This window comes from Copadichromis virginalis, linkage group LG9, assembly GCF_057382275.1.
Source record: "Copadichromis virginalis isolate Kocher_CV1m ecotype Utaka linkage group LG9, C_Virginalis_male_GT1.1, whole genome shotgun sequence".
NCBI classification, from domain to species: domain Eukaryota; kingdom Metazoa; phylum Chordata; class Actinopteri; order Cichliformes; family Cichlidae; genus Copadichromis; species Copadichromis virginalis.
In genome coordinates this window covers 32,761,617-32,787,021 of record NC_140626.1, presented here as the reverse complement: position 1 = coordinate 32,787,021, position 25,405 = coordinate 32,761,617, and the positions used below count along the sequence as shown (strand labels likewise).

General features: G+C 44.2%; 2 protein-coding genes and 1 non-coding gene across 4 annotated transcripts; all 3 read left to right on the top strand.

Annotated features, from left to right (window-relative positions):
• Positions 1–741: 741 nt before the first annotated feature.
• eif5a (eukaryotic translation initiation factor 5A) lies at positions 742–8,789 on the top strand. Of its 2 annotated transcripts, none has more exons than XM_085468771.1 (5): positions 742–895; positions 2,865–3,058; positions 5,007–5,111; positions 6,874–7,005; positions 7,475–8,789. In XM_085468771.1, the coding sequence occupies exons 1-5, from the start codon at positions 760–762 to the stop codon at positions 7,538–7,540; spliced, it is 633 nt and encodes a 210-aa protein (XP_085324897.1). In that variant the 5' UTR covers positions 742–759; the 3' UTR covers positions 7,541–8,789. The 2 variants fall into 2 exon arrangements, with proteins under 2 accessions (XP_085324897.1, XP_085324896.1); XM_085468770.1 differs by having other exon boundaries at positions 866–900; positions 2,871–3,058.
• Positions 8,790–16,867: 8,078 nt separating this feature from the next.
• rpl22l1 (ribosomal protein L22-like 1) lies at positions 16,868–18,859 on the top strand. Its single transcript, XM_085468758.1, has 4 exons — positions 16,868–16,948; positions 18,150–18,260; positions 18,464–18,585; positions 18,659–18,859. Exons 1-4 carry the CDS (start codon positions 16,940–16,942, stop codon positions 18,801–18,803), a joined length of 387 nt encoding a protein of 128 aa, XP_085324884.1. The 5' UTR covers positions 16,868–16,939; the 3' UTR covers positions 18,804–18,859.
• A 3,558-nt stretch (positions 18,860–22,417) lies between these two features.
• On the top strand, positions 22,418–22,489 carry trnaa-ugc (transfer RNA alanine (anticodon UGC)). Its single transcript has one exon. It is a non-coding gene; the product is annotated as a tRNA-Ala (tRNA).
• Positions 22,490–25,405: the final 2,916 nt, after the last annotated feature.

Genomic DNA, 25,405 nt, shown 5'->3' with positions numbered 1-25,405 from the left:
CGCTACCATCTTGAAAACCTTCCCTTTCAGTCTTGCTGCTATCCTTCTGTCACAAATAAACATCTGCACCCACTCGACTCTGCCTGCACTCTCTTATTCACTGTCCATTGCTTTGGCTGGTTGACCTCAGGTATTTAAACTCATCTATCTTCACTACCTCTGCTCCTTGCAGCCTCACTGCTACACCGATCTCCCTGTCATTCATAAATGTCTTTTTTCTTCTGATTTTCATCCCTTTTCTCACCAGTGCATACCTCTACCTCTCTGCCACGTGCTCCCTGCTGTCACTACAGCTCACAATATCATCTGCAATACCATAGTCCACAGAGCATCCTGACAGACCTTATCTGTCAGTCTGTGCACCATCACTGCAAACATGTAGGGACTCAAACCAGGCCTGTCACTTCTACAGCACACCTCCCCACTGTCTCAGTGCCCTGCACCACCCTCAGACATGCATGAAGCTATTCTGCTGATCTGATCGTTACCTTTTTTCTTAACCTACCTTCAGTAACTCTCCCATATCGTCATGGTATGACTCATCAACTTTATCCCTCTGTACCTAGTAAAGCTCTGTACATCACATTTGTTGTAATAAAAAGACCTCATGCCCAATATTAAGTATTAGAAATAAATACCTCGTGTTTAACAAAATATTAGCCAACCTAAATCTAATCCATACCATTGTGTAAGTACATTACCAGGATTTTTTTTTTTTTAAAAAAAGTAGTATTTTTGTATTCTCTTGGCCGGGTTGCCATGTTTCCCTCAGACTTGGCATCCCTTTCTGCCAGGCTGCTACCGGAACACATAAACGCCCCTCCCCTCCTTTCTTCCTCTACGGATGCTGCAGTCAAGTTGGCCGCGCATGCGCACTTTAGGTCCTCTTTTTCTTGGAAGGTAAGTGTGGCATGGCGCGTGTTGCTGCCTTGGGGGGGATAAACGGTGGACTTTAGCGGTTTTTAGGTGACCCATTAACGATTTCAGAGGTATTAAAGTAGTCATGTACTGGTTTGAGATGCCGAGGGAGTAGTTAGTCGGTTTCCCGGTGGATGTAGTCGGTGGCAGGGTAGGGTGTGGGTGTCCATGTTCCGACTAGCGCTAGCATGCTGAATCAAAGGGACATGCGGCCTTCGGCGGCGCGCTCCGTGGAAGCTGCTTGTCATTCTCCGCGCTAACGCTCTTGTCTTCGGTTCGCGGTTAAAATCCGCACTGTTAACCGACGACCCGGCGGGCCGATCAGGAAAAAACAGACTGATGGTTTGTACCCGGTCCGCTGTCGATCCGAGATTAATCCGCGCCTTTATTTGGACCGAGCTGAATGGACGGCTAGCTCGGTTAGCCGCCGCTAGCAGCGCGTTAGCTCGGATAACGGGACTTGGTGTTTGTGAAACAGCAGCGCACGTTGGCCAGCCGCAAATCTCGCGGCATCGAAATCCTGTCCCGATAGCGTTACAATAAATGGTTATAAACCAAAACATCCAGAATAAAACGTGCTAATTTTAGCGTTTGATGCACTATTCTCTGCTGTCTTCACAGCGCTATGTTACATTTGTAAACTCTGAGCCAGCTTAACTTCTGATCATTAAAAGATTAACCTTTAATTTATTTATGTGGCACCGATGGGGCGAAGAAGTGGCTGCGAGTGAATTTTGACTTTGAACTTCATGCGTCCACTGGGCTTGCTAACATTTGCGATAAAACTGCTGCGGCAGATTGAGAAGTGGCGCAGCCGTCCAGCCTCGTGTCGAGCCGGGTTGGCGACGTCCACGTTTCGGCGGAGCTTAGGGATTTGTTTTTTTCTTTTTCAAATTGGATATTCAAAATGTATAACTCGGATCACACTCAAATTAATTTCCCAGCAGATCAAGAGGACTGCACCTTTATTCATTTATTTATTTATTTTACAATAGAAATCTCGCGATATCTACCTAAAAGTAGCAGAGAGCTCTGTGGGGCCCAGGAAAAGGCTGCGGTAGTCTAAATCAAAGCAGGAAAGAAAACTGTTAAAGTGGCTCAAAACTCAGCCGAGCATAGCAGATTTATTAAAGTAGAAACACTTTTTTTTTTTTACATAATTTTTAAAAATTGCAATGTTTACAGCAAAATCCCCTAATTTGCTTTTTCTTTGGTATTAATGTTAATATATTAAACAAGGCTGTATTGAATTGCTTTTTTTTAATCAATGTATGCCCAAGGTAGTGTTTCAACCCTTTAAAAATGGGGAAGCAGTCGGGGGCTGTGGTTTACATTGGGTCAAAATCAAAGCCACAATCAGGCATGTTTAAATATCATGAAACTCCTTAAGCTTTAGCTGAGTTGAAGTAGAATCAATGTTTTTCCAGCAAGCATTAAACTCTGACAAACATTGCAAACATTTAATTCACAGGACTCTATCTACATCAGGCTGCTGTTGACAACTGTCATGAGATTCATGTTTTCCCTCATTAACTACTGTGAAAACACCAACGCCGACACTTTAAGTCCTCTGTTATGTACAGAACAACTATTATATTTGACCAGGGTCAGGGATGCCAAAACTGTTGTAATTTAACCACAATTTGGCAAATGTATGAAAGTGGAATAATTACTGGGTCATTTTACAGGGTTTTTCCCCGTAACACTTGACATCAGAAGCTTTGAAATCAGGATGCTATTGGACAGATGTAAGAGGTGTATTGAACGTGGTCATCTGTTTCAAGTGTACACTTGACTAGGTCAGGTTACCTTCTGATTTTTGCTCGCTGTCGTGTTAATGCCATGTCTTTCTCCACGAGAACCTAACCCTGTGACTGCTTAGTGTGGAAGTCTGTCGATATAAATTTCTGTGCTTGATTTCGGGGTTAGTGATGTGTAACTGTCTCCACCAGCGCCCCAGACCCATCGCACCATGGCAGATCCCGATCTCGATTTCCAGACTGGTGAGTCTGGCGCCTCCGCCACCTACCCCATGCAGTGCTCTGCTCTGCGTAAGAACGGCTACGTGGTGCTGAAGGGTCGTCCCTGCAAAATTGTGGAGATGTCAACCTCCAAGACCGGCAAGCACGGACATGCTAAGGTAAACTCAGAAGCTGTTTAGTCCTCTTCTTTTATTTCAGATCATTTTGTACCGCATGGTAAAGAGCATTGGTCAGGACAGAAAAGGGGGACCATGAACATGAAACAGGACAACGCGCAGAGTAAAGACCAGACAGGCTGAGAGCTTTCAGGTGGAGGACTGCTGAAAGCTGCAAAGTTTAACATAAAGTTTTGGAGCAGTACCTGAGGCTCGGCCTGGATTCTCAGGTTTCAAACCTGTCTGATCCAAACTGCATGATGTGTGCCTTTACTAAAACAAGGCCTTCTTATCTTTACTCACAGTGTTCCTGTGTGTACTTTGCCCTCACATGGGACTCCGTCATGATAAAAATGGGGGGTTTTTCATTTTAGTGTTCCACGACCACAAAATGGGACAAATGTAGTCCTTAGATTTGAGTCCCATTGAAGATGCCTTCTGACCTTTTTATTGGTTGATTTATATTAACATGATGGTAATCTCCATCTTAGTACTAACAAAATGAAATCCAATAATTATCTGGGCTTTTCTGACTGAAGCGGCCTTCTGTGCAGCCAGGTTTCAGTTATAGCAAAGACTTACTACAGCCCAGCTTTGTAAACCTGGTTAAATACTTAAATCTGCCTGTCAGAAGCTTTAGGGAGAAATCCAAAATTTGAAACAAGTGTTGAGTAATTGAAAATGAATAGAGAGTAAAGCTGCAGTGGATGTTTGTCTGAATTTCCCAAGATTTTGTGGTTTACCAAACTCGGATATTTTAATGTGTGAAATTTTTATTTTTCATCACTTTGTGCCTTATAACAGCCGTCCCCAACCTTTTTTGCACCATGGACCGGCCTTTAAGGTGTCGCGGATAAATGCAACAAAATAAAACTAGTACCGGTACCGAAAAAAAGAAAATTTATTCATAACACACGTGAAAAGACCCAGGAAAACCGAGTTAACGATAAAAACGATGACAAAATAACGCTGAAAACCGATACATTTCACACCTGAGCCTCAACTCTCGCGGCCCGGTACCAAACGACTCACGGACCGGTCCGAGGCCCGGGGGTTGGGCCTCGGATGCTAGATTAAACTAAGCCTCACTCTTAAAGGTTCTGTTTTTAAATCAGTCTGTTCTTCTTTCAGACAATGACCTAAAATCTGTTTTTGTGCCAAAGTGTTTGCAGGGAAAATCCAGAGTTGACAAAATTGAACAACCTTTTTATGTCACGTTTTATTGAATGTTCCATTTCAGCTTGGAAAGATTCAGATCTTAAATCTAATTAAACGTTTACTTCCATCAGGATGATGTGACTCTAAAAGTCTAAAGATAGATGGCAGCACAGTCGATTGTTGCATAGAGCAGTGACACAGTGAAAATGCACAATAAGCATCACTCGACATGAAATGCACGTTAAAACTAAGCAGACCTGAAACAAAAGATCTCATTGAGCCAAATAAAGGCTGGTAGTGATGAAGCTGGGTACCTGTAGCCTGCACCGTATTTAATGTCACTTTGAATCAATTCAGTGAGGGCAAAAAAATCTGGAAAACTTCTGCTCATTCAATTTGGGTTTTAAAAAAAAGTTTGATTTTGCAGCTGATTGCAGGAGCAGCAGATTTAATTGCATTTTTTAGTTAAGTGCAAACTTTCAGACTGATGGAAGGAAGAACACTTGGGACCAAAGATGACTTTTCATGCAGATTTTGAATTGGTGTAACTTCAGAATCGAGCTTTAAGTAAACCAAAATAGCCCCTCATAAAAAAGAATATGTGGTTAAGCTGAAACCGTAACGCAGGCCGTCGGACAGTAGGCTAAGGTTTCTGTTTAGGCCTTTATTGAAGTTTGACCCCGGGCTGGTGTGATGCATGACACTGGCAGGTTGATCAGTTGCTGTTGTGCTGCTTTCAGTGGCTCCTGTTTTCTTTGTTTAAACACTTGTGAATTCCTCATCTTCCCTTCAGGTTAACCTGGTTGGCATCGACATCTTCACCAACAAGAAGTATGAAGATATGTGCCCCTCCACCCACAACATGGATGTTCCCTCCATCAAGAGGATAGACTATCAGGTACTTCCTGTCAGCTGACTGTTTGAAAAGGCTACATGGTGGTTGAGCGGATACATCATCTGGTGTTTGGGTTCCCAGTCGTTGCCTCCCAACAGTGAGTCAGCAGGTGGAAATATTCACAGGGCGTCTTTCTGTTGTGTGAATCAGTCAGTCCAGAAACCTGACTTGAAGTTTGTTTTATAGTCGGAGAAATGTTTGGGATAAGAGCAGAACACGTGCTGCTGAACCTCATCGTCCCTGTGGATGTTTTAATGTTAGAATGGAAGGAAACATTTCCACTCACTCATCCCACTCACGCTAAATAAGCCTGCAAATAATCCAGTCACTAACATTCATGTTGGAGAAAATGAGACGTAAGCTTTAAGAAATGGGCGTCTTTACATGAACGGCTCAGATATCTGCTAAAATAAAGATGTGACCACTCGGGTTTCAAAGGTCGGGTTCATCGGTGAAGCGGTGCAGCTGAGATGAACCCTGAGTAACCTCTGGCTGCTGCACGCAGCTGGTTCCAGGCCTTTACCACAGTGCAGATAGAATTTGAAATAAAGTGTAACTGGTTGTGGTCTTGTGTGTTTCTGAGCCAGTGAAAGTTTCTGTACTGTCCTTCTTTTGCTCACTACCTTTACATTTTTATCACGTTGTGGGATAGTCGGCCCAGCATCCAATACCTAAACATGCTGAGTTTGCAAATGAACACGTTTCTATGGAAACGGCACAGAGTCCGAATAATTAATGTACATTAGTGCACTTTGCATGGATACATTTCTCATGCAGAGCAAACAGCTAAACTGTCATGTTACAGATGTGCTACCACAGCTGCTTTAATCCGATGGTGTATAATTAGCATTTATGCTCCAGGTGACTGACTGCAGATGTGTGTACAGGTGTGTTTTCACTCTGTGTGTTAAAGTGTGAGAGGTGCTGAGGCTCAGCTGCAGTCTGCTCACGTAAAGTTCTGTCAGAAACAAACACGGGATCGTTTAAGTGTTCGTCGGCTTCATTCTACAGTTGTCTGTATCAGGATGGACTTTGTTTTATTTTTCAGTGAAGTGCCGGTCTTTACTTTGTGCTGTGATACTTTTGCATATGACAGCAAAACCAAACTGAGCACAGCTGCTTAGGTGGTTAACCTAAATAAAAAGTAAAGGTTCTGTCTCCTGTACGCTTCACATTAATAACTTGCATCATTAAAGAAAATCTCTAGTTTAACTTTCCTTCATCTGTGGCTTGGAAATGGCCAAATCCTCTCAGTAAGGATTTTTGGGCACTGCTGGGGTTTCCTGGTCTCAGAGGTGATTACACGTGACCATCCACGACATTTAGTGTCAGAATGGAGGCTTGGTATAATTTGATTGTTAACAAAACTCGTTTTTCTTTTTTAAACAGGTCATATTTCCCACAGTCCTGGAAATTTGATGAGCACTTTACCCTTGAATAAATAAAAGGCTACTTGGAGTTGACAGATTTCTGAGATTCAGACATGGCTAGAAATTGACTTCGTATCATTTTCTGGCTGAAAAAAACCAAACTAACATTAAAGTTGTGCTGAAAGTCATTAAAATGTTTATTACGTTGTGGAAAGTTTTCCTTTGTGATACATGTGCAGGAGTGACTCTGGTGCTATACAGCTGGAATAGCTTCATTTGGGACTCAGAAACTTTGAACTGTGGCCAGACTGGAGAATGTGGATCGCATGTTTTTATTGTGACCAGCTTGAGGTCTGTGCAGATGTGATCAGTGAAGTCTTTTTGTTTTTCTGCAGTTGGTTAACATCAATGAGAACTATATGTCCCTGATGAGCGACAACGGCGACATCAGAGAGGACCTGCGCGTCCCCGACAATGAAGTCGGCAAGGAAATCGAGTCAAAGTTCGAGGCGGGTGAAGAATTCATGGTGAGTTTAGTCTTTTCATATAATTCATATTTGTCAGCCCGACCTGAAGCCCCGTTGTAGCTGTCACAGTGGTGAATCTGTCTAAAGCACAATGGTGTGGGCTAATTCCTGGGCTGTGAAACAGTTTGTCATCAGTATTAAAAAACAACCTTGTTTTTGGGTCATAAATTGATTAAACTTCCGTGTAGTCTTGGAAAGAAAAGCGTCTGGACTTTGAGTCGCTTGAAGACGTTCCACCTCTCATCCGAGAAGCTTCTTCAGTTCAGAACTGAAGAAGCTTCTAGACTAGGAGGACCTGGATGACTGAGAAGCTTCACAGACAAGCTTCCATGTAGCTGGAGGCTTCGGGGTTGGGAGTCCTGACCCGGGAGCAGAGGGTGGAGATGGCGAGGAGGGCGAGAGCTGCACGTGTAACGTTTCAGATGATTGACTTGAACACGTTGTTTGTGTGTCTGTGCGCTCTCCGCAGGTCACCGTGATTGCTGCCATGGGGGAGGAATGTGCTGTCGCTACCAAGGTCTTGGCCAGCAAATAAGGAGTTGATAGACTTTGCTGCCCGGACAACAAGCACCACCCACAACCAGTCTCTTGCATTCTCATTGGTTCTGTCACCAAAGCGTCGGCCTTCACAGACAACCTCAATCATTCTGTTGTGATCTCTCTCTCTCTCTCTCTCATCATTGATCTTTTATTTCTCCCCCCCCCTCTGCTCCTCCTCCTTTTGGTTTCTCCTTTCCATTTGCTGTTGGGATTGTTCCGCCGCAGCTCGCTGCGTGGTCCTCTGCCTGATCACTGAGGTTTTGTTTGGCAACTTTATATAAAACGACTTCAAAACAAAAACACGATCAGTCGCTCAATTCCTGCGTATTCTGTTTGCCTTCAGACGTGTTGGTTTTGCCACTCACATTCCTGAATGTTGAAATAACAGCGGGATTCAGCTTTTGTATGATTATTTTTTTATATTCTTTAGATTGAATACAGCAGGTTTAAAGCCTTTTAGAGGGAAGGGGATCAGGGGTCGGGGAGGGGCTGGTTTTGAGTTAAAGCCGTGGGAGGGAGGGAGGGTTGCCCCTGTAGATACTGAATTCTGGATTAGGTCGCCCCTCTAGCAGCCATACCGCTTTCCAGCATGGCCTTTGAGTGCGACTAGGTCCCTTTTATTTTTATTTCCCCTCCCCTGATCGGGGGATCGTGGTGGCCGGCACGTAAAGAGCACTCGAGGTCCCCCCCAGCATGTCAAAGCTCTAAAACCAAGATTTCTTTTCTCCCTTTCCCCCCTCCCTTAAAGAGAAAAAAGAAAAAGAACAGAAACTTCAGTGATTAACCCTCGTGATGCCAGTCTCTTGTCTGTGTAGAAGTTTGAGGGGGCGTGAGGGTCCCGTGCACTCGCACCTCTCGTCCATCGGGGCCATCCCCCAAATACAAAAAAAGAGTGTTGTTTCGTTTTTAAGAGGGCGTGAGTGTGTGGCAGTGTGGGCCTCCGAAATGTGGGAGGCGGTTTGCAGTGAGGTGTGTGTTTCTTTTTTTGAGGGGCTCGATCGGGTTGGGGAGGGTGGTAGAGTTGCAAACGTTTTTTGTTCACTCGAGGCCTTTGTCACCTGACTGGAGATGGCAAAATAAAAACGATGAAACAAATGGAGAAAAACTGCAACCGATGTGTGGTTTTCTGTCTCAAGTATTTTATGGTCTCAAAGGTGGGTGAGCGGGCTGCTGTATCATGTATTTCAAAGTCCTTATTTTGTCATTTATATGCTTAAAAATACTAAACACTGCTCACGGCTCAATTCCAGCTCCTTGTTTTTATTTCTGGACCCTGCTAGAGTCGCCTTTATCACTGCTGTCAATCTAAATGATCACCTCGCACAGATATGAAAATAAGTGTTCTCACTGACTCGTCCTTTGTTGGTGCCGTTTTACTCTTCTGTGGAACTACAAACTCCCTCGTGGGTTTAGTTAATGCTGAGCTAAGACGAAGCTCTGTTTGATTTAATCAGAGAAAAATTAGTTCAACTGCGGAGAAATGCTTTGGGAACTTTTAGCTCTGTGACTTGACCTCATTGAGGCAGCTTTATTCTATGATAATCCCAGTAGTACTTTTCATACAGCGCTCCACAAAATCCACCTTTCAAACGGCTTCACAGGAGCAGCAGAATCAAACTATAGTGAGAAATGTTGCAGAAAAACTCTGAAAAGTCCTAAGAATTTAAAGATGCGACTTGAAGGAAACGAGCGCCTCCTTCCATCCAGCAGGCTGTTCCAGACCCTCGAGGTCCAGCTGGGTCCCTGAAGCCAACTGAAGACTGCTTCCTGAGGCTCTTGGGTAGGTATTTCTGAGCGGGGGTGTGGTCCTGAAGGCCTCTAGGAGTAAACAAATATGAATTGATTCCTGATTGGCTGCCCATTGTAAGCAGAACTGACTGAGCAGGAGGTGGGTGGGGCTTCTTTTTAAGGCTTGTCTGTAAGATTCAGTGAGTTGACCATATTTACAATGGAGCACTGTTGTTCTTTTTGAACTTGGACAAATGTGCGTCAGCAGAATCCTTTCTCTCCACCAGCTGATTCGTTCAGTCTGAAACATCGCAGCTGTCTCCCTATAATGATGTTTGGGAAAGAGTTGAAGTGAAAACAGTAGCAGGGATGTTCATGAAGCCTGCAGATCCTCGGCAGTAAATCCCATGACCCTACTGAAGTTGGAGGAAGATACTTTCCTGCAGGGTGTAGTGTAGCTGCGCCGTATCAGGGAGCAGCAAAGCACCACAAAATGGTCGTTTTCGAACATCCTGGATGTTCTGCTTCACGGCTCCTGTTATACATGTGACGAGTGATCGGAAGCAACAGTAGTTTGAAATACCGGAGTTATCTTTTGTTTGGCTTTTCTTACCCCAAACTCCTCAATAAGCTACCCCAGAGTTACTCAGACTGATAAGCACATTAGATTAGATGAAACTTTATTAACCCCTCGGGTGGGTTCCTCCAGGAAATTCAGTTTCCAGTAGCAAAGCACCGAAGAAGTTGCATGTTGCAGATACGATAAGGGAAATGAGAGTCAGGATATAAGCATAAATACACCATATATATATATATATATATATATATCTCTATATATATATATTAGAGATATATATATATATAGAGATATATATAAATAATACAGAATATACAAAATGGATTAATAGGATTGCTCATTTGAGTGAGTTTATTGCACAGTCGAATATAAGAAAAGAAGACAAAACAAAACATATATATTGCACCGTGTAGAAAAGCACCTACAGCTTAGTTGTTCCCTCCTTTGTCCTCCTGTTTCCCCTCCCTCTCCCCTCCAGAGAGGAGTTAAACAGTCTGATGGCGTGTGGGACAAAGGAGTTTTTAAGTCTGTTAGTTCTTGTCTTGGGGAGAAGCAACCTGTCACTGAACAGACTCTTCTGATTGTTTATGGCCGTGTGCAGAGGATGCCCAGCATTGTTCATAATGTCCATCAGTTTCTTTAATGTCCTTTTCTCTGCCACTGTCACCAGAGTGTCCAGCTTCATGCCGACCACAGAGCTAGCCCTCCTGATCAGTTTCTCCAGCCTGGATGAGTCCTTCTTTGCTGTGCTGCTCCCCCAGCACACCACAGCATAGAAAAGTACTGCAGCAACCACCGACTGGTAAAACATCCTCAGGAGCTTCCTGCAGATGTTAAAAGACCTCAGCCTCCTGAGGAAGTACAGTCGGCTTTGGCCTTTTTTATACAGGTGCTCTGTGTTGCATGACCAGTCCAGTTTATTGTCCACCCACAGCCTGAGGTACTTGTACTTGTTGACCACCTCCACCTCCTCCCCCTCTATCTGAACTGGCAGTGGACCTTCTCTGGACCTCCCGAAGTCCACAACCAGTTCCTTAGTCTTTGAGGTGTTGAGTTGCAGGTGGTTTGTGTGACTCCATGCGACAAAGTTCCTCACCAGACTTCTGTACTCCTCTTCCTGATCATCCCAGATACACCCCATGATGGCCGTGTCATCTGCAAACTTCTGAATGTGGCATAATTCAGAGTTGTAGCAGAAGTCAGAGGTGTACAGGGTGAAGAGAAGAGGGGACAGCACAGTTCCCTGTGGTGCTCCTGTGCTGCTGACCACAGTGTCAGACGTGATGTCCTTCAGCCTGACGTACTGTGGTCTGTCGGTGAGGTAGTCGGAGATCCAAGCGACCAGGCAGGGGTCCACCTCCATCCTGTTCAGTTTCTCCTGAAGCAGACCGGGCATGAAACATGAAAGAGACTTTGCTGCATCTGATCAGTGCTGACTGAATATGAAGTTTAGTCACAGCCAGCGTTCCCTCTAAGCTGCGCGTGCGCAATTGCGCACTGCTGGCACGATCTCTGCGCACAAAAAAATCTAACCTGGATTGAAATTAAAGTAAATATGTTAACAATTCTGTTCTGCAGTGTGAGTCAGTGACTGGCTGCTCCTGTATGGGATCAGAACGATGCCACATTATCCCATAGTCCAGCCAATGATGCGATTCACATTTGTATATACGCAGCTAATCAACGTCGCTGACAGGCTGTGACAGCGTCCTTATGTGCCGGTGTTTTAGCGAAGCGGCTGATGTGGAGTGAAGCCACGTTAATGACAACGTGTACAATCATTGGAGACGTGAGCAGGACAGACGGAGCAACTGACGGACAATGTGTGGACTTTATAGCAGTTTTTAAATTGTGTTGATCGGCCACGAAAACCAGAGTTATGATAAAATATCTGCAATGTTTGGTTTTTATATTTATTACAGGAAGAAACTGTAAAAACGTCGTTTTATAAGGAAAACGCTGGAAAGCCTGCGAGCAAAAAGAAAACCAAAACCCCGCCCTTTCCTATTGGTGAAAAAATGTACCATGTTGACCAATCAAAAAAATGATATGGCAACATGGCATTTAAATGTTTAGGGAGGGGGAAGTTTTAGGGGTGATGGGGGTTTTGAGATGTGAGAGATTTGCCACGTTTAGCACAAATCTTGTGTAGTTAGTGTGTAGTTAGTTTGTAGTTAGTGTGTAGTTAGTTTGTAGTTAGTGTGTAGTTAGTTTGTAGTTAGTGTGTAGTTAGTTTGTAGTGAGTGTGTAGTTAGTTTGTAGTGAGTGTGTAGTTAGTGTGTAGTTAGTTTGTAGTGTAGTCAACAGTGTTGTTGTGTGTCAGAACAATGAGGCGACTGCTGAGTGTTACAGGTGTTACAGCAGTGACACATCTGCTGCTGTCAGGCCTGCAGGTATCAGGCTGTTGTTCTCCTTCATCTCATAGTGGACAGAAATATTTTTGGAGTGACACAAATAATTTGTGTGGCATCAGATTTGATGCAGAACAGCTGATTGTTCTGTAAATAGTTTGAAATGTTTATTTTAAAAACACCTTGGCTGCATTTTTAGGTAAACAGCTGCAAAAAATGTTGTTTGCAAAACTCAGTAACTTTTTTGAAGAAGTAACTATATAATTAATTGCCCAACATTGGTCATTATATCCTGTATTTTGCAGACAGTTACAGACTCTGTCCCAGACCACAGACTCATAATACAAGTCAGAGCTTTATAAAAAAGAAAAAAGAAAGAAAGAAAGTTGTGTTTTCAAAATTGGTTGAAGTTATTTTTCCTTCCAACAGTGTTAACATGCTACACAGGTCATGAACAAGATTTCTTCTCATTGTAAGTGGGCTAAAGTAGTTAATTAAAAGTAGTCTAACATAAATGCTGTAATTAGATTATTTTAATAAACATGTAACTTGGATGATTGGATGCTGGCGTGACCACAGTGCACACGTCTGCTGTTGCTCACAGTGGTCCAGGGGACGCTCAGGGAGTTTGTGTGTTCGCTCAGACACATGAAACATTAGAGGGAACATTGGTTACAGCTGCTGCAGATAAAACTGTGTGTGTGTGTTACGAGTTTTGGTTAGTAAGACTTAACTGGTTGTAGGTGATGCCGTCGTACTGGTTAATCTCTATTGTGGTGCATAACCTGTTCCAGACCAGGTTAGGTCTGCAGCATTAGTTACCATAGTGATGCATCCTGGTACAAAGTGAGCAGTCGAGGTTAACCGTTGGTTTACCTCGACGAGCCCAAACCCTGCTTCCTAGCAGTGGCGTCTATGACGAGCTTGCGCGACTGTTAAAACTCCCGCCTGACAGGATGGAGACACGTTTTTAAAGCTGCGGTTGATACAAACTCAAACATGTTGAGCAGTGTGAAGAATTCAGACACAAAATACGAACTTCTTCATTTCATCTTCCCTTCTGGCTGCATTTTAATCAGGCATGTGAGTGAGCAGTGTTACAACGGTTTCCATTTGTTGCACCTTTACAGGGAAGCAGCAGTTTAACTCCCTGAAATCTGTCTCTGTGCAGACACTCAGCTGTACTTATGTCACTGACCTCAAATTGCAAACTTCCCTGAATGTGCTTTCTTCTGATTGGCTGCCACACCCAACAGGTAGAACAGCAGCAAGAACTATACCATTACCTTTGAGTAATGCTGATCCTGGTGTTCTGTAGTGATGCTGCTTCTGGGTGGAAGGATGTGCAACTGCTGTTCACTGATGCATGAATACACAACTCTTACTGAGTTTAACAGAAAACTCCAGGTGGTTTCATTCTCTTACAGCTGAAGTACAGCTTATCTTATCTTAGATCAGAAGCTGCACACTGACCTCTGCGACCACTGAAAATATGAATCTTGTTTTCCTTTTAGTATAAAGACGATCTGTTCTGAAAGTGTTCACATGTACGAGTTGGAATGTGTGTCCTCGGTTTTTCCTTGCTGCAATTCATAGATAAACTCTTCAGATCAAAGACATCCGAGTCATCCATTTCCTGACCCGTCTGGCTCTGGGTTCCTCTCCACCTCCTCCTGCTCTTCTAGTGGGTCGCTGAGGTGTTCCCGAGCCAGCTGAGACCCCAGTGTGTCCTGGTCCTGTCCTGGAGTCTCTTTGAAGTTGGACATGCACAAAACATCGGACCTAGCAGGCGAATAATGGTGCGATCTGCCCTAAAGGAGTTATAGATTTAAGACTGTATGTGAAGGATGGATGCATCCACCTACACGCGTTTTCTGGTCTCGGGATCCATTATTTCAACAGTGTAATTACTATTTTTAAGAAAATATATTTTCCAGTACCTGCTTAGACCCACAGCATATTACTTCTTATATATCAGCATTAAAAATGCTCTAAAACGGTGAAAACAGTTGAGAAGTTTAGTTATGATTAGCTGAGGTGAGGCCTTGCAGACCACGCCCCCTACCATCACGGCTTTACAGCATCCAGATGGGTGAGTTATTAAAAGAAGATCAACACCTGCATTGTTTTAATGAATGTATCCACGCAGACCAAAACAGTGTTTCTAACAGGCTGTAAACATATTCAGAGTCCAGTGAAATAATTAGAAAACTGGAATATAAATTGATTAAAATGTTGCACATTTGCAATTAACGAACTTTCAGGGTTTAGGGTTGGGTTTGGTGATGGCACATGTTAAATGAGCAGGTTGTCATAAACTAGAAGACGCTGCCTTTCACATGGAAGATTTTCCTGTGAGTTGAAACCAACTCCTGTAGTCCTAACTCGACCATCGATGGGCTGTTCATGATCTCCTGGCTCACAGCTGAGGTGATCCTGTCAGGCGTGCTCTGGTAAAATGGGTGCAGGGAAAGTAGTTTTTATGGTTCAGTTTAGTAATACTCGTGTTGGGTGATGGAACCATATGTATGCAACCTGCAGCACATTGTTTAAGCAGATAAGAACCTGCATGAGCGGCTGAGAGCGGGTCTGAACAGAGAGAGCTGGAAGAAATGGATGAATGTCTGCAGCTTCTGCCTGCAAACACACAAACCCGCACAGTGCAAACACTGCACTGCACAAGCAGCAGTCACGGGGGCTCAAGTCCATCAGATGGGCTGTAAGTAGGTAACGTTTATTTATAAAACAGCTTTATAGGTCAGCCGTGGCAAAAAGACGACTCAGATGTAAGAAGACCTGCAGACACGAGGTGGGAGGAGCCAAAAACACAGGCCACCGCTGCCCAGGTCCTAATCTGTGGAGCTGAAGTTCACTGAGGAGAAAATGCTCATCAAAGATGATCACATAAGCAAAGAGGCCGTTTGCTCCGAGGTCAGCGTGTGGATCAATCAGTTTATGAGTAATACTGAAGAACACCATCATGTACACCACCTTTCTTTTTCAAATCTACGTCTGTTTCCTGCTCACACGGCTAAACACGGTTCTCCTGGCCACCACACGGCGCTTCCTCCATGTGGGGATCCTGACTGTTGGCTCACTTTCAGAGTAGACGGTTTCCTTCCCAGCAGGAGAGGATCTAATGTTTCTGGCTCTTTCACGTTTTCTAAAGACATTTCTACTTCCTATCAGACAGTGTTGTGGTTTACATATTATCTCTTCCTCACTTCCAGGAGGAGACACAGATGCCCTGGGATTGTGTCATGAAGGGCATCCGACATGAAAACCTGACAAAACAAACATGTGGCGCTACCTGCTGCGGTGGCCCGTCGTGGATAAGAGAGCGTCTGAAAGTCTCTTATGCTGGAACGTGACTAAAATGCATCAGGAGAGACGAGCACAGCAGTGAGGACTAATGCCCTTCACTGGTTTCCTTTTACTGGAAATTACAACCAAAAAGAGGTTGTGTGTGTGAGAGATCCCCCCCCTGAAACACACACACACACTTTTTGACCACTAGAACTGCTAAAAATATCTCTGGGGTGCAATCGGTTTACATCATCGACCCAGAATGCATTTCACACAGAGTAATGTGTACCAAGCGTTTGGGACGTGTAAACGAATCAGAGTGTTTGTAACAGAGTGCTTTAGTGGGGGAGGACATTTGGAGCATGTTAAGGAATGTAATGGGAAATATGTATCTTTCTAATGTTACAGGCTTTGATTTCAGGTATGTGTGTGGAGGGTTTGATTGTAATGTCACATTTCTAACCAGCACATCATGAACTGTGAGATTTGCTGCAGACGCCTGCTCCTCTGTAACACGCCTCAGAGCCTGGGCTGCACACCCACTGTAAAATGTAACGTTTCTCATATTTCCTACTGTTACTGAAATACAGAGAAGTTGAAATGTAGGAATGAACAGATGAGGATTGTAAAAGAAAAAGCTTTAACAACTTTGTTTCGCATGTAAATGATTATAAACCACAAATCACATTTTAGTTGGTGGCATGAGGGAGCACACATGACTGTAGCTGCACGGTGGGGATTTAAATACTATTTAATGAATCAAAACACCTGATCACGCCCCGTCCTGTGGAACGCTGCAGCTTCTACTTTAGTGCTGAGCATCTTTTGTTGTGCTGAAGTGGCAGCAGCGGCGGGCACGCCCTGCCTCAGTGCCTCATGTGAAGATGAATCACTCACTTGCCTGCATATCTGCACAGTGAGCCAGACTTCAAACCACAAAGGCTGAAAAAATGGGACCCATCGAACCAGTTATGGGTTCTCTGACTCATCGGGAGGAAGTTTTTCCCTGTGTGTGTGTGTGTGTGTGTGTGTGTGTGTGTGTGTGTGTGTGAAGAGGCAGTGAATGATTGACCGGACTCAGCAGGTTTATTATCAGGGTGTTTTTGGGCTGCGGTTGACCTTTGGACTTGCATCCTCGCTCACAGACAGCAACAACAGCTGTCAAAAAGTGTGAAACTGTTTGTTTTCAGGGTGACACTTGAATGTAACTGTTGCTGTTTCATCTTACAAACGTAAACCAAACGCAGATTAAACGGTTTTCACTCCAGCTGGAGCTCTGCTGTGTCAACAGTCAGGCACACGGCTCGTTAAGTCGACCCATTTTCCTGATCCATGTGCTTTTACAGCCCGTTCACCATATTTGGTAGGGCGCCGCGCATGACGTCACAGCTGCGTCACCTCCGCTGCCTTCTTTCTCGTCCGAGCTCTCAACATGGCGCCGGTAAGTCCTGGCAGCTCGTCCGGTTTTTGCTTAATTTGTTCTGAGTTTCTTCGCCTTTTTGTTTCTCTGGCACTTTGATCAAGTCCCATAAAAGCACCCATCGTTAATGACGGGTGGCTCTACCGAGAAAACTTTATTTACATCCAGAAAACTAACAAGTTAGCCGCGTTAGCATTAGCTCGTAGCACTTGGTCACACGTGTCTCATTCTGATTGCAGACCAGACTCCACAGGGAAAAACGCGTATTTGTTTCTTTAAACAGTTTTAATACCTGGAAGTCTACCGGGTTTGGGTTTGTGGCTAGTATCTGTGTATTTTAGGATACACAGGTGAATTCGGCATAACTTAAAGTCATGTTCCCTGGTCTATTGTCACTAAATAAGGAACATTGTCTATCATATTACTATTTTGTTCTTGAGCTTTGGTGCTATTACTGGTGTTTGGGATCACTAATCATGGAACTAAAATAGACGCCAAATCTCACGAGTAAAATAATGATAACTTAAAAAAAACCTCCTGCCAATCCAAAGGAAAAATACTTGTCTTAATTGAAAGCACACATATTACATCCATTGTACATGACAGGCTTTAAATAAAATGTCAGTCCCATACCTGCAAAACTGGTTTCTACAAGACTGAATCTGGCAGAGATTGAATGTCCCTTTTTTTTTTCTTCCAGGACTTGAGTCCATATCCAGACAGACATAATATCAGATATTTAACGCAAGACATTCGTTTTGAGAAAATAAATGACAGTAGGGACTTGTTCAAAGCCTCACTGGAAACACAACAGAGCACGAGCCAATAAACAGAGCCTGATGCGTCTTTTAAAACGAGTGACCTCAAATTTTTTATTATTTTTTTTTTTATGACTGTATTCAAACATCAACCAAAAGCATCAGGAAACTCCTCACACACTGAAACTAAACATTAGCACTGAAGGGTTTATGTTTGACCGAGCGGCTCCGACTCTGGCTTATTTTTAGCTTTAGGTCTCCTCGTCATCTTTTTTCTTTAACCATCCGGTACCCGGAGATTTATCTAATGTCATTTGAAGAAACAGACTTTGCATAACTCAAGAACCATGTGGCGACGTCACTTCACCACTGTTACCTTGGAAACCAGCTATAGCAATAAGCTTTGCTCACTATGTTAGTTTACGCGTGTTCTAGTAAAGTTAACATGTGAAACATGATCACAGATCAGAATGAAGAGGCCAGCTGGTAAGAAGTCCAAGAAGGGGGCTGCATGGAAGTTCACCCTGGACCTGACCCACCCTGTGGAGGATGGGATCCTGGACTCTGCAAGCTTTGTAAGTCTTCTTGCAGTCGTCACTACTTTAGGAGAAATCCAGTTCAAATCGTGTCCCCCAAAAGCGACAAATTAATTCATTAAAGGGTAAATTTGGTGGTTTTTGCAAGCAGCTGACCCAATCTGTGGACTAGGGCGCCCTTCCCTAGCTCCAGATTTACTAGGGTTCTCTTCCCTAGTGCATTACTATGCTCTATCCAATAGGAGACCTTCCTTAAAGAGAAGATCAAGGTGAACGGGAAGACGGGGAATCTGGGTGACATCGTCCAGGTCGGCCGCATGAAGAACAAGATCAACGTGACGTCTGAGAAGCAGTTCTCCAAAAGGTAAAACGAGAAGTGTCACAAGAACCAGAGAACCTTCCTGGAAACGGTTCTGATGGTCAATGTTCTTCCACAGGTATCTTAAGTACCTGACAAAGAAGTACCTGAAGAAGAACAACCTCCGCGACTGGCTGAGGGTGGTGGCCTCTGACAAGGAGACGTACGAGCTGCGATACTTCCAGATCAGCCAGGATGACGAGGAGTCCGAGGCAGACGAGTAAACAGCTGCAGCCACATCTGTGTGTGCGTCAGCGGGAGAATAAATGTGGGAAAGAAATCTCGTCTGTGTCGTGTTTTTGTCTGACAAAGTCAGTCCTGCAGCGTCCTGCTTAGCTGGTGTATGAAATCATGTTTATCAGTTTTATGGAGCGAGTAGATTTTATCAAACATTCCCAAAAAAATGTGAGAAATTTTAAAATTGGTGAGGAAGAAGCAGAAAACATGTCAGCGTACATTATGTAATGTGTACTCTATTATCAGTTGTCAAAGGAGTAAAGAAGTGAAAATATGAATAAAATAACATTTTATTAGGATCAGAAAACAGAAGCAAATAAAATGAGAAGCCAAAGACATTTCCAGTATTTACACAGAACCAGTTTAGTCTGTTATTCCAGTTAACTGCTGTTAAAGTGACAAACTGGTTAACTGTAATAATCTTCCAGGTGTAGCTAGTTCTACTTCATGCATCAGCAGAGTAAACACACAGCAGGGCTGCACTGTTCATATACTCCTAGTTTCGGGGTTCTTAAAGCACAGCCTGCATGTAGGTACAGGAAGTGATGCACTGCTGTTTTCATTCATCCAGAGATGGGCTCAGTTTTCAGTTCCTGCTCTGCTGTCCTCACACTGCTTGGCTTCCCTCACAATGATAAATACAGGTGACGTCAGATGTAGCAGGCACCTCTGTAAGGATTATAAACCATCATCCTCTGAATGAATATAAGATTGTCAAATTTGGAAAGCTGTATTAAAAACAAAGAAAGGGGAGACTCAGCTGGTTTGGACGTGTAGAGGACGGATCATGAATATTTTGGACAAAGGATACTGTGGATGGAGCTGCAGTGCAGGAGGAAAAGATGGAAACCACAGGAAGTTCATGGATGCAGTCGAGAGTGTTGGTGTGACAGCGATAGGTTGAGATCTGGGCAGATGACCCGCTCTGTGCACCCCTGGAGGGAGCAGCTGGAAAAATAGGACAGGCTGGTGTATAGGAGGTGGCCAAGCAACCACCAGGTGGTGCACTGGCATGTTTAGTTTATGAGCAGCATCAGTGTGATATAATGGGATACAGCTTAATGATATTGCTTGAGCGCAAAAAAGTGTCGCACAAATTCTCAAAATGATTTGAGGCCCAGAGTTCCCACAGAGACACAAACGCCTGCAAAACGAGACAAAACTTGACACAAAAAGAACTGAAGATGCACCAAAAGATGTAAAATTGCTTTAAGAAATGATGCCCTATATTACCCAAAGTATTCACTCAGCCATGCAAGTCACTGAAATCAAGCATCAGCATGCAGATTGTTTCCACAAACATTTGTGTGTCGCTCTCAGGAGCTCAGGGAATTCCAGCATGGTACCGTGATAGGATGCAACCTGTGCAACAAGTCCAGTCTTAAAGATTCCTCACTACTAAATATTCCACAGTCGTGTGTCAGTGGTGTTATCGTCAAGTGGAAATGATTGGGAACGACAGAAACTCAGCCGTGAACCAGTAGGCCATGTAAAAATCACAGAGTGGGGTAGGTGGACGCTCAGGCACGTGGTAAACAGAGGTCACCAACTTTCTACAGTGGACACTTGTTCTCTTAGAGGATGAATCACACTTCTCTGTCTGATCTCTGTCTCAATCTGATGGGTGAGTCTGCGTTTGGTGGGTGCCAGGAAGAATGGTACATGTCTGACTACACTGTGCTAAGAGTAAAGTTTGGTGCAGGGTGAGGTTATATTCATGAGATGGCCTCAACCTTTAGCCCAACCAAGACATTTTAGATCATTTCATGCTGCCAACTCTTCATACATGAATGTGCACCAGTGAACAAAGGAAGGTCCACAAAGACAAAGATAAGCGAGTTTAGTGTGGAAGAACTTGACAGGCCTGCACAGACTCCTGACCTTAACCTGACAGAACACCTTTGGGATGAATTAGAAGCCTCTGACCCAGGCCTACTCATCCAACACCTGCGCTTGGCCTCACAAATGCACTTCTGGAAGGAAGGTCAAAAATTGCCATAAACACACCCCTGAAAAGTCTTTCCAGAAGAGTTGAGGCTGTTATGGCTGCAAAGACTGGGTCAAAATCCAATTGCACCCTATAGATTAAGTCAGGATGTCCCTCAGGTTCACATGCATGTGATAGCAGAAACAAAAGCCAAGAGCGATGAAAGAGACAGAACAAGATTTTTAAAAACGGTAACATACATATTTAAGGTACCGTACTGCATGAAGATTCAAAAAGAACGACAGCCATAACAAATATAAGCTTTACCAAAAAGGAAAGTCTGAAACTCTTGAAACAACATTAACACGGGAGTCTATGAGGAGTGAAGCGTTTTGGAGGCTCAAGTGGACACTAGAGGAACTGCAGCAGAAGCAGAAAGGAGCTGCAAAGATCAGTAAAAATGCCTCCAGGATTATGAAAAAGTTACAATAGAGAGATGTTTAGACTCTTTTTCAATTCCGATATCTTCTCATAAAGTCTCAGTAAAACAAGGGCAAAAAAGTAAATTACACTGAAACAAAGCCTCACGGGAGCTGTAGTTGTCCTAATCAGGCACTATTGTTTTCTTTCACCTTGAGCAGCAGTGAATAAATTTGCACTCTGGCTTCAGGGGGACGTGCCAGCAGAGTCCATCCCCTCGGGTCAGCTCTGTGCTCCTGTAAGAAGCGCCTGGGATAACTGCTTTATTCCCGTAAACAGAAAAGGATGTTTTATTTTGCTGCTGCTTTCTCTGGCAGCGTGTCTGGATTCACTCCCATCTGCTCATCTGTTGCATATAAAGCGTGAACCTCAGGAATCCACCTCATCTGCTCTGCAGTCAGCGGCTGGTGTCATCTCACATTTATACGATGGGTGTTTATTACAGAAACAGTTCTCTGGAAAAACAGTTTACAGTAAATTTGAATCTGCATAGAAACTAGTAATTGACACTGGCAATAACTCAAATATTTGCCTCAAAATAGTACGGGGAGCAGCAGAAAATGAAAACGCTGATAAATGTCGGTTCAGTGGTTGGCAGCTTGTCAGTAAATCCTGAAATTGAGACTTGAGCCTATGTTCTTGATAAATAAAGCATTAAAATTATGCATAAAATTTTGTTTGTTTTTAACTGAGCGAGTCTCTTGATTGGGCTCAGTTTCGCTCCTGAAGGTGTGAACATCTCTGAGCTCAGCCGTGTTTCCCACAGACTGTCCTGTGCCGACAGTGGTGGAGTGTCCTGTTTCGGCTGCTTTATACCATCATGCAACTGTGTATGCAGGTAACGCTGTAATCGGACTCTGTGGATCAGGTGACGAGCAACAGCACATATATACAGCTGCACAGACAGAGTGTAGACTGATGGTTTTAGAGGGCCAGCTGGGTGCTGCTCCTGGTGGGAGGGGGAATCCCTGACTGCTTCTTCGGTCCCTTTCCTCAGTGCCTGTGTGTCAGTCTGTACAGGGTTTCCAAACAGATTATTTCTTCAGCAGATGCAGCAGTTTGAAAACCACCTCCGGGTTCTGATCCATGTTCTCAAAGTTACATTTCAGTTTAAGAAGTCCTGGTAAGTTTTAAGCCTGGTGTTAGTGTACTGCAGCACCAAACAGACCACACAGACTCACACTGACTCGCAGTGGGGATGTAGCTCAGTGGTAGAGCACATGCTTTGCATGTATGAGGTCCTGGGTTCGATCCCCAGCATCTCCAGGTTTTATACCATCGAGCTTCTGCACTTACTCAAAGACATCCACACAAAACAAATAAAACTGAGGTCAAAATGTCACGTTAAACAACTACAGGTTACAAAAGGTATACCCTGGTTTTAAAGCACAATACTGCAGAACGCACACACCAAAATGCATCATTTATGATGCATGTTATCATAGATAAGCTATAGTTGAAGCAAATAGTCAGGATGGCCGAGCGGTCTAAGGTGCTGAGTTTAGGCTGCCGTCTCCCCTGGAGGTGTGGGTTCAAATCCCACTTCCAACAGTTGCTTTTGTCCAAGTAAATGTTCAGAGGAGCATGTTACTAAACCTCCTGAATTCCTACATAATTTCCATCAATAAAGTATTCTGAAACTGAAATCTCACAGGCTGCTAGCGCTGCAGCAGCGTTGGGTCCGGGACTCTGTAACCAGCAGACTCCAAACACAGCACCCTCAGGCCCTTTTCCTGATCTTTAATCACATCTCCCTGTCCTCCAGTCTCCCCACCTTCACCCAGTATGTCACCTGCCACACCAGAGACAATAAAACATTGGACTTATTGTATGCTAACACCAAGGAGGCAGCTCATCACCTCTCCCTCCCCTGGGGGGCTCAGATCACAACCTGGTTCGTCTCCAGCCTGTGTATAAACCTCTGGTACACAGAGAACCAGTTGTTAAACGCACAGTGAGGAAATGGTCGGCAGAGACTGAAGAGGCCCTGAGGAACTGTTTCCGTTCCACTGTGTGGGAAACCTCTGCACCAGGCTGCAGGAGACTTGGGGTGGGTGAATGACCTCAATAAATATTTTAATAGGTTTGATCAACCACCCACCCCTCCCCCCAGGATCGTCCCCCCTGCTGCAATCTCCCTCATCTTCAGGCGCTGCCTGTCTTTCATATCAGGACTTCACAACCCAGCTCCCAGCCATCACACCCACCCCCGGCTTCTGTGGACTCCAACATACACCGCCCTCCCCCGAAACCCCCTCTCTCCATCTCAGCACTTCAAGTGAGGAATGAGCTTCGCAAGATCAAGGTGCAGAAGGCTGCAGGTCCAGATGGCGTCAGCTCCAGGCTCCTGAGATGCTGCGCAGATGAACTGTGTGGCATCTTAGGATGCCTGTGAGGTCACAGGGCTGTGTCGCTGGTCTGCTGTGCTAGCACCGTTCCTCTTCACCCTCTACACTGCAGACTTCTCCATCAACTCCCCACGCTGCCACCTACAGAAGTTCTCTGACGACTCTGCCATAGTCGGCTTCATCACAGGTGAGGACGACTCAGAGTACAGACAGTGGACTCTGGACTTTGTGGACTGGTGCCGGAAAAACCAAGGAGTTGGTGGTGGACTTCCAGAGACGCAGACCCACCACACTAACAGCGGTGAACATCCAGGGAGTGGACATTGAGATAGTGGACTCTTATAGGTACCTGGGTGTTCATCTGAATAAACTGGACTGGAGCCACAACACTGATGCTCTGTACAGGAAGGGTCAGCGCAGACGCTACCTGCTGAGGCAGCTGAGGTCATTTGGAGTCCAGGGAGCGCTTATTAAAGACCTTCTATGACTCTGTGGTGGCATCTGTCATTTTTTACAGTGTTGCATGTTGGAGCAGCAGTTTATCGGCAGATGAGAGGAAGAGGTTGGATAAACTCATCAGGAAGGCCAGCTCTGTTCTGGGATGCACCCTGGACCCAGTGCAGGTGGTGGAGACAGAAGGACTCTGGCCAAAATAACATCTCTGATGGACAGCGTCTCCCAGCCCATGCATGTAAATGTTGCTGAACTGCAGAGCTGCTTCATTGACAGACTGCTGCATCCTCGATGCATGAAGGAGCGTTTCTGCAGGTCCTTCCTCCCTGCAGTGTCAGACTGTACAATCAACACTGCTCCCAACAAACAGATGTTTACATCAGCGCTGTAACTGCACTATTTTATCAACTGATTCGCACTACAACCTGGGTTTGCCTCTTATCTGTATTTAATTTTAGTAACGGTACAGTACTCTGTTTTTGGTAACTATTGTCCTTGATGTAAATATGTAAAAATTGTGTGTTTCTGTTCTGTGTCCTGTTTGTTTGTATATGTGTCTTTCTTGCTGCTGTTACACCCAAATTTCCCCTTGTGGGACAATTAAAGGATTATTCTATTCTATTCTATTCTATTCTATCGATTCTTCAGTGGTAGAGCGTGTGCTTCGCATGTATGAGGTCCTGGGTTCAATCCCCAGCATCTCCAGGTTTTATACCATCAGGAGTTGATCAAAGTTCAGAGATGATCATACTGAACAAACAACCATGAGGTCAAAAACTAAAAAAAACACATCTCCTTAAATTACCACAGAAACCCGCCAGGCCGAAAACCTTTGATGGTCTATAAAAATGTGGGGAAAGAATCTGCATAGCACTATAATCACAAGAAAAGTCTAACAGACTCAGACGGCAATAAATCAACACAAAATGTCCACAAGACCCAAGAAGAGCAGCCAGCAGCTCCAGGTTTTATGCTTCTGAAGTTGATCGACGTTTTGACCTGAGGTTAAAATGACATGTGACAAGGTTTATAGCACTAAACATGATAAGTCCTAAATCTTTCTGGCTTTCAGGAAACTATTAGGAAAAGTAAGACAAAAAATGTCCACAAGACTCAAGGACCATCACGTCTACGCTGTGCGTTTGTCAGGTGATTCATGAAGTTTGGTTACTATTAGCAAATTGCGTTTGTGTGCTGAGAGACACTTTCAAAGATATCTACACTGTACAAATAACCACGCAGTCAAAATGTCCATCACATAAATGTCAACAACATACATGTGACAATTACAAAGAGACTCCTGATGTCAGCAAGACATTTGTTCGGCAACCTCACACACGGCCTCGCACGACAGGTTGAGGTTAGGTCTCAGAGTGATTTC